The sequence below is a fragment of the Desmodus rotundus genome, chromosome 6 (assembly GCF_022682495.2).
Source record: "Desmodus rotundus isolate HL8 chromosome 6, HLdesRot8A.1, whole genome shotgun sequence".
NCBI lineage: Eukaryota > Metazoa > Chordata > Mammalia > Chiroptera > Phyllostomidae > Desmodus > Desmodus rotundus.
In genome coordinates, this window is record NC_071392.1 from 49585504 (window position 1) to 49603782 (window position 18279).

General features: G+C 37.5%; 1 protein-coding gene across 5 annotated transcripts; it reads left to right on the forward strand.

Annotated features, from left to right (window-relative positions):
- Nucleotides 1-254: 254 nt before the first annotated feature.
- Nucleotides 255-17353, forward strand: CBLL1 (Cbl proto-oncogene like 1). Of its 5 annotated transcripts, none has more exons than XM_045193506.3 (6): nucleotides 255-474; nucleotides 5463-5630; nucleotides 9201-9298; nucleotides 9683-9766; nucleotides 10845-10918; nucleotides 13875-17353. In XM_045193506.3, the coding sequence occupies exons 1-6, from the start codon at nucleotides 426-428 to the stop codon at nucleotides 14908-14910; spliced, it is 1509 nt and encodes a 502-aa protein (XP_045049441.1). In that variant the 5' UTR covers nucleotides 255-425; the 3' UTR covers nucleotides 14911-17353. The 5 variants fall into 5 exon arrangements, with proteins under 5 accessions (XP_045049441.1, XP_045049431.1, XP_045049458.1 ...); XM_045193496.3 differs by having other exon boundaries at nucleotides 264-474; nucleotides 9198-9298; XM_045193523.3 differs by lacking the exon at nucleotides 255-474 and adding an exon at nucleotides 1121-1489.
- The last annotated feature ends 926 nt before the right edge of the window (nucleotides 17354-18279 follow it).

Here is an 18279-nt window from a genome sequence, read left to right on the forward strand (position 1 = left end):
CCCCAGTAAAACACTCACTGAATAACACAACACTTACAATATTGATCATATTATTATTCAAAGCTATTACTGTAACTACACAGATAGAGCACATCGCTACACATTTTATGATGAATTCGGTAGCATTAAAACATTTCTGTAAAGAGGTCAATATAATCTGTTATTGATCTAGGAACTCTGGCACTGAAAGTGTGAATAACCTGGTAATGACGTCGTCACCAAGGGAGGACAAGAATAGAACCCAAATCCCTTGACTCCTCAGCTTGTGTTTTCCACTAATTGTGCTCCTACTTATTCAAGGGCATCAAGTGTAAAGGGTTGGGGAAAGGAGTGGACACAAGTAAGCCAAGTCCGCGAGGTGGAGACTGCATTGAAGGTCCTCAGGAATCACTCTTTGGCACTTTCCTTTGTTTTGGCCAGGGAAGATGAAAGCAGCAGCGACCACAAACCCCTGGGACCAAGAACTGGAACTAGGTACTGCCAGTTGCGGTAACTCTCTCTTCCTCATTTTCAGTCCTTTCCTTTTTAACCTCACCCTTCCCGCCAGCCCTAACCGCTCTCTTCATCTCTTCCCACGTCTATCCGCTCCTTCAGCTCCACTCTGCACTTTATTGCCGTGTGTCCCCTAGTAACAGGCGGCTGCGCTGCACGCAATTTCCACCTGACCCTGCGTCCAATCCTTATGAGGCGTGCTCTCGGGGTTCCTAGAGGCACAAGCGTTTTTGCTGGAAAATGAATACCAAACATTATAAATGTGTTGCAATGGTTAGAAACGAAAAAGGTGAGAACTGGGACATACACCAAGTCCGCTGTGCGTGGGTCTATGTAGTTCGTCACGACACAGCAACATTTAGACAAGCACTGAAAGCTTCACACAGGTCACCCAACCCTTGGACAATCTCCCAGCCCAGAACGCTTTCCGGAACGCGCGTGTTTACACTTTTCCTAGACCTAGGGGAGGAGACAGGCGCTCATTGACACGGGGCGGGGGTAGTAGTAGTGTGGGGAGGGGACCCAAACCAACACTCCGCCCGCGGGGTGGGGCCAGCCCAGCGGCTGAGCCTGCGCAGTTGTCGCGACCGGCTCAAGGGCTCCGGCGTACTACAAGTCCCAGAAGCCAACGCACCGCGGGGGCGGGCGTCCGCCTTACCTGCCGGGAGCTTATTCCACCGCGCAGTACCGCTTTTCCCTCCCTGGTTCCCCTCGGTCTCCTTTCAAGAGTTAGAAGCTACTCTCACTTGAAGCACGTGAGGAGAGGGTCTTCGCGAACCCGCTCTTTCTCCCTCGGCCCGAACTATGCCTGACTCCGTCACAGGAGTTGGGTAGTGTACGCGAGAGAAGAAAACCCTTACAGGCCAAAGCCGGGGCAACCTGGTCCTACTTCCGACTCCCGGGCTCCGGAAGGTAGCGCGCAAGCGCCCCCTGCGACTCCGGCGCAGTTGACTTCCGCTCCCACTGTGCTCTGCGAGCCGAATCATGGATCACACTGGTAAGGAGGCGGAGGCAGTGGGGGTCCCGGTACCATGCCCCCTTGGCCAGCCTGGGACTGGTTGCCTAGCGGGCATAGAGGGGTTGTGCTTGTCCTACAGCACTGGGGTGTGGCGGTGAGAAACAAATCTCACAGACCCCTCCCCGTGCCTGGCAAACGCCTGCTGCTTCCCGGCCTACTCTTCGGTGTGGTACCCAGAGCCTCAGTGCCGGCGATAGCCGTTTCTTATCTGGTTCTGCTGAGCTTCGAGCCCAGACGGTGGGCGGCGCGGGCCTTGTGGGGAGAGGAGGCTGGATCTTTTAAAAAACTCAACTCGGGTGTTCTGCCCTACATTATGGGACTGGCGGGTAGTTAGTCGCAGAGTGGGGAAGCCTTATTACGCCGGGAGTCAAGCGCGAAAGTGGGTTGAAGACTTCCTGCTGTCTCAAGTCAGCTTTGGGCGGGTGCTGCGGTGGTCACCGCCTGTCGTTATCGTCTCTCTGGTTTTTCGTAGAGTAGGTAGAGGTGGGAGAAGGGGATCAGATATGGTGTTCGGAATGATACTCGGAGCAGCTTTTACCCCTAAACCCGAAGCATGCCCCACGTTTCGGCTCTGGTCCTTATTCATTGTTTGGCTACGTTTACAAAGAAGAGCTTAAAATGAAGATATTCACATACCTTTCTCCAAGTAAGAATGGTTCCAGTCTTCGTTATGTGAAGTTTTTTTTTTTTTTTAATTTTTTTGGTTTTTGCTTCCTTGTGGTTTTTGAGTAGTGAATGAGTTCATTTGGAGATAGAAAGTCCCCCATACCGTTATGCCAACCGTATCACAAGTAGGGGAAAAAGATTTTGCCCTGTATTGAGTATTGGTGGGTATGCCCTGTAGGCCTGGAGATGGAATAATGGAATGGTAAACAAGACAGACTGAGTTACTGCTGTCCTAGAGGTTACATTCTATTGGGGAAGACGCAGTAACATTTTAAAAATCCCAAATGTTTACAGATCAGAAGGTCTTGGAAGACAATAAACAGGTACTGTGGTAAAGACTAATTGGAGCGTGTTCAGACAGGATCGGGGAAGGTCTTTCTGGAAAGGTTACATTTATAATTTGAGATCTGTTGGATGGAATAAGTCAGGAGGAAAGCAAATAGAAAGACAAGTAGGAAAAAATAAGACCAGTCTGCCACAGCTTAGTATTAGCAAGAGGGAAAAAGCTCTAAGATGAGTTTGGAAAGGAGAGCAGGAGTCAGGTTGTTCAAGACTTTGAAGACCATAGCAAAGAGCTAGATTTTATTTCAAGTGCAACATGAAGCCATTGAACAGAAGTAGAGAAGAAATGAAACATCATCTCTTTAAAAACTATAATAGATTCTATGGAGAATGGTGTGAGAGAGGGAGGCAAGAGTATAGAGGTAATTGCAATAAACCAGAAAGAAGGTTTGGCTTAGTAAAGGTTGTTCCATTTAGTGAAAACAGGAGTGGGCAGAGTCAACAAATATTTCAGTGGTGGTAATTAAATACATACTGATGGATTGGTTTGGAGATACATGAGAGAAAGGAGAGATGCCTCGGTTTCTGGTTTGAGCAGGTAGGTAGTGCCCATTACTGAGTTGGGGAGAACTTGGGAGGAAAACTTTTTTAAGATGTAGAGGTGATTCATGGATATTTGGGAACAAGATTTTGGACTGCTAAGTATGAGAGGCATGCAAGGGGAGATGTTGGAAAGATTTGGGCTGAAAAACACATATTTGGGCCTTAGAACCACGTAGTTAATATTTTAAGGCATGAGAATGGACAAGAACACTTAAGGAAAGGGAATGCAGAAGAGGGCCTAGAACCAGGCTTTAAGGAACTCTAGTACTAGTTGGAAATACTATAGAATTGAAAGTCTGGGACCTCGATGTTAGAGTAGCAAACATCCAATGTTAACCAAATATTTCTCATTTGAGCCTATTACTGGAAAAGCCTCGTTCACAGTTTAGAGAATATTATGTTAGGAAATTATAATACGGGTGGGTGCGTACCTGAGTATTTAGTATCCTAATTCTCCGAAGTTAACAGTTTGCCATAAGGAAGTGAAAGTCACCCTAACATGACGATATTTACTAATAAGCTGACCACTAAAAAAATTAGTTCCTACTCAGATACCCCTGCTGTTTTAACACTAGCTTCTTTTCTATTCTTTTAGTTAATATTGTTTTATCCTCGATTCATATCAGGCAACAGTATCAAGTGCTGTAAGTAGATTGTGATTACAGACCTTACAAAAGACCCAGGTTTTCATGAAATTCATAAACTATTTGAATCACAAAATCATTGACAGCTGAGGAAATGCCACTTAGCCAGTTAATTAGACGTTATGACATGATAGGCATCGCAAAAGAATGATTTAATATCAAAGGATTAAGAGCCACCCTTGAGGAAATTGCTGAAACTCTCAAAGGTTATGAAGAAATGACCGATTTTATGACCGTGTTGAAAAAGTCAAACGTTTACAGTGAAGGCTATCCTGTAGTGTTCTAATAGAATTTTGCTGGAAAAATTGCTCCAAGAAACTTCTAGTTAACACTTGATTAATTCTTTGCTCATTCTAAGAATTAGCACCTAGTTGTAACTGTAACCTAAATTTTGTAATATTTCTTGGTTCCTTTAATTCAAGATAAAATTCTAAACACATCTCAAAAAAAAAAACAACTATATAATGTAAAAGTAGGTCCAGCTTAAATGGCCAATTATATATGTAGTTTTCACCTTTGTAATATCCAAAGATTTTTGATATAGGCTTGGTGTCTTTAGTTGGCATATTCAAAAGGAAATTGTGCTGTATGTTCTGCTTCTTAATAAACCAAAAATCCCAAGACAGACCTAGAATGAGGCAGGCAGCAAGGCATTAAGGGGCAGTAGTAGGCTCTTGAAAGTCGTGGAAGACTAAGCAAGCAACAGTAGTGACTTCCAAGTGCTGAGGGTGATGTGAAAAGGACTTGTAATGTTAGTATTTTGATCATTCACCAAGGTAAAACCATTAAAAGTCCTTTTAGTATATGAAGGGCAATGTTGAACTGTTAACTGTGTACAACTTGGATATTTTTTTTTTTAGTTACTGGAAAATCGGGAATACCTTTGAGCAAAAAAATTCCATTCTGTTACATCTGTCCTTTGACTATAATAGTGCTTGTAGGTAGTTATACTTAAATAAGCAACTAGACTGAAAACAGTTGAAATACATTATTCAGCATGTTAATACATTTAGTGAAGTGTTGAAAGTTGATAAAGTTGGGTTTATCTGAAGTCAAGATTTTAGCTGTCTGTAATTCCTTTTCTATGAATTTTGTCTTGATGGTTAACTATTATAAAAGTAGTAGTATAAAGTAGACTGAAAGATACTTCAATTAGTTATTAAGGTCCCATTTTAAATTTTCTTCATATTGTTCGGAAAGAGTATAAATCACCATTGTGAATTTAATATGTCTGGAATCCTACTAGCCTTGTAGGTCACTACTTACTGCTTCCACATTTGGCTTTACTGAGTTTACATCAACAGCTTGGCTATCAGTTTTGGTTGTACTGTCTCCTACGGTGGCAGTTACATAGTCTGTTCAATAACTTGTTTAAAACATCAGTGTTTTTTAAAAAGAAAACTAATTTATTTGCCTTTCCTACTTTATGACATTTCCCTTATCTTTGGCTTATGAAAGTTTTTGTGTTTCTCTAAACCCCTCTGGGATATATGAAAAATTTTATTGTCTACTTTTTTAGGGAGAGTTCCATAGTTTTTGCCAACTTTTTGAAAGATTCTATGTCTCAAAAAGCATTTCTTTAAGGCTTTGTCCATCGTAGAGAAAATTAGCACTTAAACTTGTAACAGTACATATTTATAATCAGAACTCAGGTACTCAACCCTTGATAATGTTGGGTATGTTGTTTTAATACCTGTGGCAGAACTATCATCAAAAGAAAAACTAAAAGAATTACAACTTTTTTTTTTCTAATATAGACAATGAGTTACAAGGCACTAACAGTTCTGGATCATTGGGTGGTCTTGATGTTCGAAGAAGAATTCCTATAAAGCTCATCTCTAAACAAGGGAACAAAGCCAAAGCTGCACCCCGCACTCAAAGGACTATAAACAGAATGCCTGCAAAGGCCCCACCTGGTGATGAAGGTAATTTGTCTAAACTAACAGGTCCAGAAGTGTTTTTATTGTATCTGATTCCACCAGATAATCCACGTGATTTTACTTGCTTACACCTACCTTTTAAAAATCTTACGTACTCTCTTCATTCTTCAGTCTTATTGATGTCTCATTGTGGTATGGTGTACTTTTCTGTCCCTTTATAAATACAGGGTGAGGGAAAAAGTAGGTTTATAGTTCTTTGTATGGAAAATAATACGATAATTAATACATAATAATACAAGAGTAAACTCTGTGTCTTGTGTACTCACAACTGTAAACCTGCTTTTGCCCCACCCTGTATTTTGGTTCAGTTTTCTTTTGTTGAAAGTAACGTTGGCTGTTGTTAAAATCTAAACATTATTACGGAAAGCACGATATTAAAAGTAAAATTTTCCCTCTCTCTCCCACCATTCTTCTCCCCCAAATTGATCTGTGATGACTATTTTATTTTATTTTAATTTTTGTTTTAGAGAGCCAGGAAGGGGGGGAGAATGAGAGGGAGTGAAACATCAGTGTATGAGAGATACATTGATTGGTCGTCTCTTGAGTGCCCTGACTGGGAATCGAACCTGTGACCTTAGGTTTTGCAGGCCAGCTCTCAGTCCACTGAACTGCACCAGCTGGGGTGTGACTTTCTTATTTCTTACTTTTATCATATGTAACTTTCCTTTTTTCTTAAAAAATACATTTGAGATTTTGCCTCCTCAGTACATACAGATATACCTCAATTAAGAAATTAGGTTTAGGTATTTCATTTATTGACATTACCATAACTTATTTAACAAGTTTTTGCAATTCTCTTACTGTTAAAAACAGTGTTGTATTAATATCCTTCTACATACACCTTAATATGTATACTTTGTAGAATTTAAACTTTGCATGATTTGGACATTTTAGAACTCAGTGGATACTGTGCATTTTTAGACTTAGAAAAATATTGTCAATGGCTCTTCAAAAACAGTACATCAGATTATACTCCCACACACCAGTGTTGGAACAGACTATTAACCTTTCAAAAAAATTTGTTCATGTACATTTCTCTAATTATGAGTGAGGTTGTATGTCTTTTCATATTATTGGCCATTTCTCTTGCCTAGGGCCTACCTGTTTATATCCTTTTCCCATTTTTTCCTGTTTTTATCTTGATTTTTATGAGTTCTTTGTAAATTAATAAAATTGGCCCTTTGTCTTATATTGTGTATATTCCCCGTTTGTCTCAAAGATACAAATGTTATATATACAATTTTTGTTGTAGAGAAACTCGAAGATTCTAAGTAGCAGATAGACAGTCTTTCCTGTTATGACTTCTAGGTTTTATGACATTCTTAGAAAGGCCTTTACCATATTTCATGAGTATAAAAGTTTTCCTCTTTTACCTTTATATAGGGTCAAACTGGCCTGTGAGCCCAGTAAAGTTTTATTCGAACATAGCCATGCCCATTCATTTAAGTATTATTTGTGGCTGCTTTCACACTGTAATAGCATGGTTGACTAATTGCATGAGTATTTAACTATCTGGCATTTTATAGAAAGTTTGCTGACCCCTGCTTTGGAACGTTACGGATAATAATGTATTCTGTTAGTTAAAGAAAAAAAAGTGAAGCTGGCTTTACTTATTTTTTCTGTAAAACAGTTTGCAATTTGCCCCAACCATTGAATAATCTGTCTTGTTGAATAGGAATCACACGGTTATCATATATTAAAGTTCTACAAGTATTTTTATCTGTCCTAGTAATCTGTCTGTATTTCCTTTTTAAAAATCAAACTTTTAATTATACCTTATATTACAGTTCCCTTTATTACAGGATTTCTCTCCCCATCTAAACAAGTATTTGAAGTCAAATGTTCTAAATCGTGGTAGTTGCAGCTTAGGGCTGTGGCTGCACTCACAGTAAGGAGGGCCTTTGGCCTTTTTGTTTTCTAAATAATGTTTTTGAAACTACATGGTAATGTACATGTATTGTAATAATCCAAGTAATGTAAAAAAGCCAAAATCCCCCTTCTACCCTTTTCCTTCAGGTATCTTTTCGGCCCCTCCCTCCATCCCCCAGGCCACAGTCCTTTGTAGGGGGACTACCATTACTAGTCTCTCTATTAATAGAGCAAACTGAGGCTGAAGGTAATTTTTGGATACATTAGATTTACCTATTTAGGGTAAAATTATTGATTGTTTTTTCCCCCTAGGCATTGTTCAAAATAGCGGGTTTTGGGAGCCGGTGAGGTACCTCTACAGATATATACATCTATATGTATCTATAGATATCTATAGATATCTATATGTATCTATAAAATATATATATGGTTTAATGAAAGATGGCAGTGCAGGTTGAACTACTCCGAAAAATTATAATGAGCTTCTAATTTCCTTGGCTATTGCTCTGCTTAATAATTTTTTGAGTTTTAGGTAAATGAGAAAAATTGATTTTCTTATTTTGAGTTTTAGATGAGACCAGCTTTTATAAGGTGTACATGGGCCATAAAAGAACCTATAGTCACTCAGGTGTAACTCACAAAAACACTCTTTGAACTCTACATTTGATTGGAGATAATTAGATAGCAGTACTCTGGAGTGACTGTATGAGCTTTAAAAAATTCTCCCATTGCTGTGTGTGTGTGTGTCCTGTGTTCGTCCATCTGTCTGTTCTGTACTGGTTTGTGTTTGTGTGTTGTGCCCAGGTGCTGTAACTTAGCCATGTGGGTGAAGTTAAAACTTGTGTGCTACTCTCTTTACCAGTTTCAGGGCCAAAAGAATGATGAGAAACTCTGGAGGGACAGATTTGTCTTCTCAGCTTTACTTTAGTTAACTGGATTCTACCTACAATCCCCATCGGACTGTTCATTGTTTTTTGGTTCTTTTGTATGGGATGAGAGGATTACCATCAACCTTCTCATTAGGTTGGAGAAATTGAGCTCATTTAATCTTCATATTTTAAGTATACTGATACTGATATATGCAGTATAGGGGAGGATACTTGTAAGTAGATATGATATGGAAGTAGATATATATGGCTTCATCTGTTTGGATGATTAACCAAGGAGTGGTTTAATTGGAGGGATGAAGTATCAGTATGATGATGAAGAAGATACTGAATTTACTAAGTTATAAAAAGAAGATTTGCAGAAATTTTTGTTTCATTACATTCTTTTGACCTACTACTTTTGTAGATAAATTAAATGATGGTCTGTACCTTTAAAATTTGTATAGTAAGCACAGTGAGGGTAGTTAGTAAAGTTTTATACTGGAGATAGTTGGGTCAGTAATAAGAGCACTTGAATGGAAGTGAAGAGATCTGAGGTCTGTTACTAGCTCTTCCATTTACCTTTGCTGTGTTGTTATGGTCTCCTTACTGCAGTATATTCAGTTACGAAGTAAGAGAGTTGGACTACACAATCACCAAGGTAATTTCTAGCTGATGTTTAAACTAGTCTCGGTGATCTTGTTCATAGAAGAGTTTTGAAAAACATCAGGGAACAGGCCTATTTTACCATGTACGTGTACTTCCAAAGTGAAATGTGAGATATGGAAAGTTAATAGATACCCCTTTCTCTTCTCAGAAGGATTTGATTATAATGAAGAAGAACGGTATGACTGTAAGGGGGGTGAACTGTTTGGAAGTCAGCGAAGATTTCCTGGACACCTTTTTTGGGACTTTCAGGTATAAATAAAATAAAAGCATTTATTAGAACAATATTTTAAATATTTTATTAGAACAATGCAGGACACATAAAGAGCAGCATGAATTTTTATTATAGCTGTCTTTCAGCATATACAACTCATGCCTTATTTTTGCCACTTCCAAAAATAATTCGAAGCAGTTTTTAATAAAGTTCAGTAAAATCAATAACCATTGACACTGTTTAAGAACAAAGAAACAAAAAACTGGCAGCATAGCCAAGGGGTGGAATATGTGAGTATACCAACAAACTTTTATTTCTAATTGTTTTAACAACTTTTATAAAATATAGATTAATTGTGTAAATTATAGGTAGGAATTTTAGAAATGCTTAAAAAGGAAACTTTAATTATATCATTTTAACAGATAAACATCCTTGGTGAAAAGGATGATACACCAGTTCATTTCTGTGACAAATGTGGATTGCCTATTAAGATTTACGGGCGAATGGTAAGTATAATTAAATTAAATTCTGTTTCCGTAAATGTAAACATTTTTGTAGAAGTAGAATTCTGAAATTTAAGTAGATAGGTTGATCACTGTTTAATGTCTAAGTTCGTGACATTTAAAATAAATGTGAAATAGCTAAGGGACATTTTGGGATAATACGCATTTAATAGTCTTGACAAACTCTTGAATTGCTTGTAAAGTATTTTGGGAACTAACTTCTGAAACTAAATTTCTTTGGACTGTTGGATACCTGTTTGTTTATATTTATTCTCTTTATTAAGGAAAAAGGGTTTTCTTCATGATTAATAGAATAAAATCAGTTATTCATTTTTGAAGGCTATAATTTTTAATGTAAAGCTGAATTAATAACATTCTTATTTTTGAGAATTGGAATTATAATTATTAAAAAAATTCCAACCCTAACTGTAATTTTATAGTATTTTTGACATACGCTTTTAAAAAGGTAGTTTTACATTTGTGTGTGAAGAAAATTGAATTCAATAATATGTTTGCATGATATAGGGCATTGACTGTGCACTGTGGCTTTGCTGTATTACATAGCTAAATAACAGTAATGGGCTGTGAATTGTAAAATGGCCTACCATCACTGTTCTGTATCCTGACTTATTTTTGGATTTTTATAAGTTTATTACCATAAGGCTACCAGGGGAAAATACTACTTATGTTGAATGGAGGAGATATTTGTTATCTTACTGCTTTGGAATAGTTTCAGGAGGGACAGGATAAGAGAGAGAACATGGTTACAGTATTCTTTTTCAGGAGCTTTTAACCAGTAGGGACCATGGATGAAATTCATAGGGTTAATACCTTCAGAAAGTGTAAGCGAATGTGCATGGATACATTTATTAGGGAAAGGGCCAAAGTTTTCATCACATTCTCAAAGGGCTTTGTGTCTGAAAAAGGCTGTTACTTTTATACAATTAGTACTTATTAAGTGTTCATTTTAAAAAACAGTTCTCTTGTGCCTTCTGTGTCTAGGGCACTATCCTTCCTGCTAGTTTTTTGGAAAGATTTTAATTTGTTCTAATATGCGTAATTGTAATATGTCTGTTCACAGATTCCATGCAAGCATGTGTTTTGCTATGACTGTGCTATTTTACATGAAAAAAAGGGAGACAAGATGTGTCCAGGGTAAGATCATCATTAAATTTTTGAATAATAAAGTTTGTGTTACAGATTTATAACCTTGGTTGAAGGTCGGAGGTGAGGTATACCAGTGGCAGCATATCCGATGTGTAGGTGTGACTGCTGTTTCTCTGTGAGCCCAGAGTTGGCCGTAACCTTCTTAGGATGGGACTGCGTAGCTGTTATCAGTCAATTCAAATCAGCCAAATTGACAGAAATATTTGTCATCACAAAAGTTGTTATAAACCAAAAATGGTTATTTTCTTGTTTTGATGGGATACTAGAGAGGTAGTTTGGTCAGTGACTGAGGGCAAAGACTTTGGAATTAGGATTCTTGGGTTCAAATCCCTGTTCTGCCATTTATTAGCTATGTGATATACAGGGTCTGGCACAAATAATGCCCACTTTTATTACAAAATCATGAGCACGTAATTCTATAACATAACTGTCACACTCAAGCATACCTTATGATGTTTTAGGTAAAATGTTCAAATTAAAACTGTAAATTAATACACCCATATTACCCTACCAACCACACTCAAGCAGGTGTTACTTCTGCCAGACTCTGTAGGCTGTTTCTTCATCTGTAAAATGGAACTAATAATAACACCTACTTCATTGGGTTATTTGAGTTAATACTATATTATTATATATAGAATATATATATGTTAAATAGCATATGTAAGTACTATATGTAAGTGTAAGCTCTTATTTATTACTTCCAAATCTGATTATTATGTCTTGAGCATATCTTAGAACACCATGATGGCATAGACTCAGGCAAGTTAAGAAGATCTAGAGGCATTGGTTCATAGTGATTTATATTGGAATGGTCTTGAAGGATCCAGATTAAATTAGGAATTTTTATATCAATGTAGAACCCCTGATAGAAGGCTGGAGGAAAGCTTTGAGAGAAGCTTCCTTGTCCTAGATTCCTTCTAACCTGTGTCAGAAGCTATCCCAAGAATTGTTCTTTTGGTTGATAGCAAAGCCTTGGACAATTGTAAGGGATGATTTCCTTTTATGGTGTAGGAAGATTGGCATCACAGAGAGAGAAAGGATCATTCATTGACAAACCAGTAAAAACTGATTGTCTAGGCATATTTTTATTAGCTCTTTAAAGTCACAGATTGAAAAATTTATAGTATGAGTGTAAAGAATATTTCTTTTGTACAGTTACAGTTCAGAAGAATTATGAAATTAAAAGTGCATATTTTCTTTTGCCTAATTTTCTGTAATGTCTAATTTTTCAACATGGTGTACATTCACATAAAATTACATAGTAAATTGATAGCTTCATTGGGGTAAAGGATTTTTAGATGTTGTAAAACACTGGTAGAGTACATTGAAAGCTTTTCCTTTTGATGTAAATGCTCTAATGTTAATACTTAAAAGGGAATTTAACTTTCAAGGTAGTAAATGTAACTCTCCAGTAAGCACCTCACTGCTACTTAGAGCATAGGCCTATCTGCATTAACAGACCCAGATCAGAAAATGAAGAAATGGCAGTCCAAGTTAACGTAACTATTACATACTACTGCTTTTAAGCATTATCTCAAAGTGCGTCACATCCCGTTACTGTGGAGATACTCTTGAGCTTACAGTGAAAAGAAGCAAAAAATGAGAAGTGTGTCAAATGGCTATTAAAGAGAAGCCTGTTAGTTTCAAGAAGGAGTGCTAGCCTTACAGCAAGGATGGAAATACAGACACAATGCAAAAGTCAGGAATATAGAGCCACACTGGCCAGAGTAGCTCAGTTGGTTGGAGTGCTATCCCGTAAACCAAAAGGTTGTGAGTTCCATTCCGGGTCAGGGCATATGCCCTGATCCACATGCGAGAAGCAACTGATGGATGTTTCTTACATTGATTTTTCTCTCCCTCTCTCCCTCCCTCTCCTGCTCTGTAAAATCAATGAGCCTATCCTTGGGTGAGGATTAAAAAAAAATAAAAAATAAAAAAAAAAAGAATATAGAGCCATTTAATATAGTATCAAATGACTTGACATACATATTCAATGATAGTAGCTTGTAGTTACACATATGTATTGTTTAGTGACTAAATAGTGTCATTTTCATTGTTCCATTGATTTAAGGATACTCTTCAGGTGAAGTAGAGATAAAAACAATGAGTTAGGTAGAGTACATGGTTTAACCCACTCTGTAGATGAAGAAAGAGATTAAATGGCCTCTCCAAGATTACATAGCCACTGCTAGGTCCCACTTCTTCTAATCCCTAGTTCCACTATTTCAGAAGACTATAAAGGCAAGAGAAGACTAAATATAGAGAATGAAGAATAGTAATTTTGACCCTGAGCCATTAAAATACTGAGGTAAAATTAGTGCTTACAATTTAGAGAGGCAGGAATGTGTAATGCTTTGTAGCAGTACATTCCAGAAAGAATCCCTTCCTCAAGAGACTTGCTAGCCAGGGTTTGAATTTAAATTTTGTGTTTTTTAATGTTGAGAACCCTGATATTAGGGTGATCTTGTTTTAGTAGTCCTTGCAACATCTTCCACTTAGTGTTCTTTCACTTAGTATTTGCTCAGCAAATGCTTGTTGCTCAAATACTGTACCAGTTTGAATTTCAGGATTGCGACATTTGGTTTGTACTTCCTGAGGTTTTTTTTTGGGGGGGGGGGGTGGCAAATGGACACAAAGCATAGAATTGTTTGAGAAAAATCAGATAAACTCCAGGTCTGGGGAAGAATATGGTCTTAAAACATACTGTTTTATACACTTTCAGTTTTTTCTTGTATTAAGAGTTCTGAAGTTGTTAGAAATACTGGTGCTTAATAGTGAACAAAGTGGGAAAGATTAAAGGTTCACTTACAGTATAACTTTTAATTGTGAATTTTTGCAGTATTTTCCATAACAAGTTTTAAAAATAAGCATATCGTTGAAATTAAGTGCATTATTTTTAAAGTCTGTTTTAGTAAATCCATTTTTTCTTTTTCTAATTTAGCTGTAGTGATCCTGTGCAGCGAATTGAGCAGTGTACACGGGGTTCTCTCTTCATGTGTAGCATTGTTCAAGGGTGCAAGAGAACATACTTGTCTCAGAGAGACTTACAGGCTCACATCAACCACCGCCATATGAGAGCTGGAAAGCCTGTTACCCGTGCTTCACTTGAAAATGTTCATCCTCCTATTGCCCCACCACCAACTGAAATCCCTGATCGTTTTATAATGCCGCCAGACAAGCACCATATGAGCCATATTCCGCCAAAGCAGCACATCATGATGCCACCACCTCCTTTGCAACATGTGTCACATGAGCACTATAATCAGCCACATGAGGATATTCGTGCTCCTCCAGCAGAATTGCCCATGGCTCCACCTCCACCTCGTTCGGTCAGTCAGGAAACCTTTCGTATTTCAACAAGAAAACACAGCAATTTAATAACTGTCCCTATTCAGGATGACTCAAATTCAGGTGCTAGAGAACCACCACCTCCTGCCCCAGCACCTGCTCACCATCATCCTGAATATCAGGGTCAACCAGTGGTATCGCACCCTCATCATATTATGCCTCCACAGCAACATTATGCACCACCCCCTCCTCCTCCACCACCAATAAGCCATCCAATGCCACATCCTCCCCAGGCTGCAGGTACTCCTCACTTGGTTTATAGCCAAGCTCCACCTCCACCAATGACCTCTGCTCCACCACCAATAACCCCTCCCCCTGGACATATTATTGCCCAGATGCCACCTTATATGAATCATCCTCCTCCAGGACCTCCACCACCTCAACATGGTGGTCCACCTGTAACTGCACCCCCTCCTCACCATTATAATCCTAACTCTTTACCCCAGTTCACTGAAGATCAAGGAACTCTGAGCCCTCCATTTACACAACCAGGTGGAATGAGTCCTGGTATATGGCCTGCACCAAGAGGGCCGCCGCCTCCTCCACGAATGCAGGGTCCGCCTTCTCAGACCCCACTTCCTGGACCACATCATCCCGATCAGACAAGATATAGACCATATTACCAATGATAATAGTATTTTCAACTGAAGACATGAAACAATTATGTATAGTCAATCTTTTAATCAAGCTTTGACTGTTTTGGGAAGGAAAAACACCTCTAATTGAGGTGGCTATAAAACACTTAGGGTCTTGTCTCTTAAAATGTTTTAAATCTCCACCTTAGGATTGATTTCAAGTGCTATACTGTAGTGCAGATAAGTGGCTCAGGAGAGCACAGCTATATTTTAACAACTTTGTTCCCCTAGTGTGGTAAATTGAATGAGGTGATCATTTGTAAAAAATTAGAAAAAAATTTTTATTGTTCCACTTTCAAGAACACTGCTTTTGTTAAACCCAGTTTCATTTTTCTTGTGATACATTTTGTTAACCTGTGTAAAAGGATTAAATTTCAATATGGTTGTAAAAATGCTATTTTTATGTGAATTTAAGTGCAGCCACATACTGTTTTTTAAAACCATATGTTTTACCACTAATTTCCCAAAGTTACAATAAAATCCTAAAAGTAAAAATCTACTAGAATTTACTGTAAGGCAGACTGTTAAATGGTAGAAAATTTACACATTTTAGGCACTGAAATTTTGAGGTATAAAGTATATAATGCACTTCACTTGGATGCCTTTTCATTTGTAGGCAGCCTCAGGAGCTCCGAAATACAATGAAATCCCAGTACTGAGATATATTTATGTTTGTAATATATAAGGCATTACTAATTATTTGGAAAGATAAGGCCAAAATAATAGGCTCTACAGGCTTCAGGCTCTTGGGGGATGCTGTTACTCATTAATGCTTTTTAATGAATGGTTGGAATCACATGATTCCCCATACTTAGTAATCTTAGTAATGTTACATAGAACTGTTTAAGTGGTGTTCTTTCGATGAATTGAGTTCTACTCTGCTCATTGTCTTAAATATTTAGGGCCGAATAGGCTTTATGTATTCCTCATTTCATGACAGTTTGATTCTGTGCTTAAGTGGGGTCTCGTTTATTGGGTTTTAAGTTACAATTTGAATGCCATGGAGGAATCTGAATACTGTATTAATGAAGGACATTCTTGTAGTCACAAACTTGCATTGCTCAGGTTTCATTACTGTGTGATAAGGGTTCTTTAACTTGAAATTTTAAAACTTAATGATTTCCTTTTTCTTTTATCGGTTAAGTAGTCTAAAACTTGGGGTATTTTAACATGGAGTCAGCAGTGAAGATTACCAGATGATTTTGTATTGGAGAAGAGAAAAGTAACGACTAAATTGTGAATTTCAGTGCTTTATAAGGTGCCTTTAGAGCCAGCTTTTGCATTATAGGGGCTTGTTATAGTCCACCTAAGATGACCACTCAGTTTCTACAGGATTCATGTACAATTCATTATTCATAGGATGTTACTATATATCCTTTGAATAAACCCCTGTGAAGTACTTCCTACCCCCTAAAATGGTGCATAATATAAACATGAAATGTGTAGTATGCAGATATCTTTTATTGAATAGTTTGTAGTGTATAAATTTAGAACATTTCTTTTTGACAAAGGGTGAACTGATTGCTAATTTACCATTTAATTATGTCAGGTACAGGCAAAACAGTTTCTCATCTTGAATAATCAGATGCAAAGTCATCTATGAACTTAGAGCTGAAGTTAGAAATAATATAAATGGCCATTTCAACCTTGACCAGTCAAAAATAACTAATATACTTTTAAAAATGAATTTTCACACCTATGAATTTGAGAGTCCAGTGTTAATGTAATATTTCTGGTGAGGAATTTTTGTTATTAGAAGCATGGGAGTGAAATAGTGTGAAAAGTTGGTGGTGAGTGCTTCTATCATATTACTGTAGGTACTCGGACTGGTGCAAACTTGATTCCCTTTCATGCTAATGCATAGGAACTGTTATAAAGTGGCATTGAAAATCCAGTATCATTCTTTGTTTCACGTAATAAGAGAATACCCAAATTCATTTTAGAGCTCAACTATTTATGAAGAACTCTTCTGTTTTTATTGAAATTCACTAGAGTTGAATGTGGTTATGAAACCACTTAGCCTATGTATTGGACATAAAAAACTAGTATCATGATAAAATTCCACATATTAAGAGAATTCTTGTGGGCTTTTAAAAAATGATTTATTTTCAGTTAGGTTTAAGAAATACAAGTTATGCAAGGAGGCAGATCAGATGAATGTGTTGTAGCAGACACAGTTTTTAAATGTGTTAGACTTGAATTCATCCAGTTATTGTTTGAACAAGGGTGGGTGGGTATAAGGATAACAAAATTACTGTTAGTGTTTCTTTCCTTAAAGAAAAAAAGATGTGAATTCCAGCCGTATTTCAGGGAAGCCTTTGAAACTATAATGGACACAGTCTAAACTAAATGTATGTATGTTTCATTATATTGCTCTTAAGACTACTGAGGTGGCAGTTTAATTCTTAAAAACAATAAAATGGAAGCATAAATACTATTTTGCCTAAATGAGTTTTTACCTAACGATGACACGTTTGGGAGAATGCTGAATTTTCCATGTTTCTGTTGATAGAACTTTTACAGTAAAATTAGACTCACTCTTGGAGATTAAATGAGCAAGTTGAATGTTAAATTTCTTCAGTGGCATGTTTGTTTAAAGTGTTACATAGTATTTGGGGAAATAGTTGCAAAGATCATATATCCATTTTGCCCTTTGAAAACCACTGGCTCAATTAATTTGTAAATACTGACTAGATACCACTGAACATTAAATGGAAAAGTTACTTGAACTTATTTTTAAACTCACATAGTGAACTTACTATGTGAAGTATACAGAGATGCTCCAGGCTTTGTTCTAACATACTGGGAGAGTACCTTTCATACACCTTTTTGAAAAAGCCCTGTAGTCCTATATCAAAAAAAATTGTGAAAAGTCCTATTAAGTACAAGGAAAAAAACTCACAAATATCTAAAACAAATGCTTTTCTAGTTACTAGATTGGCCATCATATTGGTATATTGGTGTTAATTGGAGCTTAACAACCATATTCATACATTTTCTGAAGTGGATGTATTTTTCACTAACTAATTTCTTTTTCTTTTTCTTTTTTTTAAATTTGAATATCAGATAAACAACAGTCATTTCTTTTTTTTTTTAATTTTTATTGTTATTCAGTTACAGTTTATGCCTTTTCTCCCCATCCCTCCACCCCACCCCAGCTGAACCCACCTCCCTCCCCCACCTCCACCCTCCCCCTTGGTTTTGTCCATGTGTCCTTTATAGTAGTTCCTGTAATCCCCTCTTCCCACTGTCCCCCCCCCCCCCCCCCCCCCGCCATGGCTATTGTTAGATTGTTCTTAACTTCAATGTCTCTGGTTATATTTTGTTTGCTTTTTTCTTCTATTGATTATGTTCCAGACTAAC

Coding starts and splice junctions, on each gene's coding strand:
- CBLL1 (XM_045193496.3), top strand. CDS start 426: ATGAAAGCAGCAGCGACCACAAACCCCTGGGACCAAGAACTGGAACTA. Junction 5,631..9,197: donor GGCCCCACCTGGTGATGAAG/GTAATTTGTCTA, acceptor TTCTCTTCTCAG/AAGGATTTGATTATAATGAA. Junction 10,919..13,874: donor GGAGACAAGATGTGTCCAGG/GTAAGATCATCA, acceptor TTTCTAATTTAG/CTGTAGTGATCCTGTGCAGC.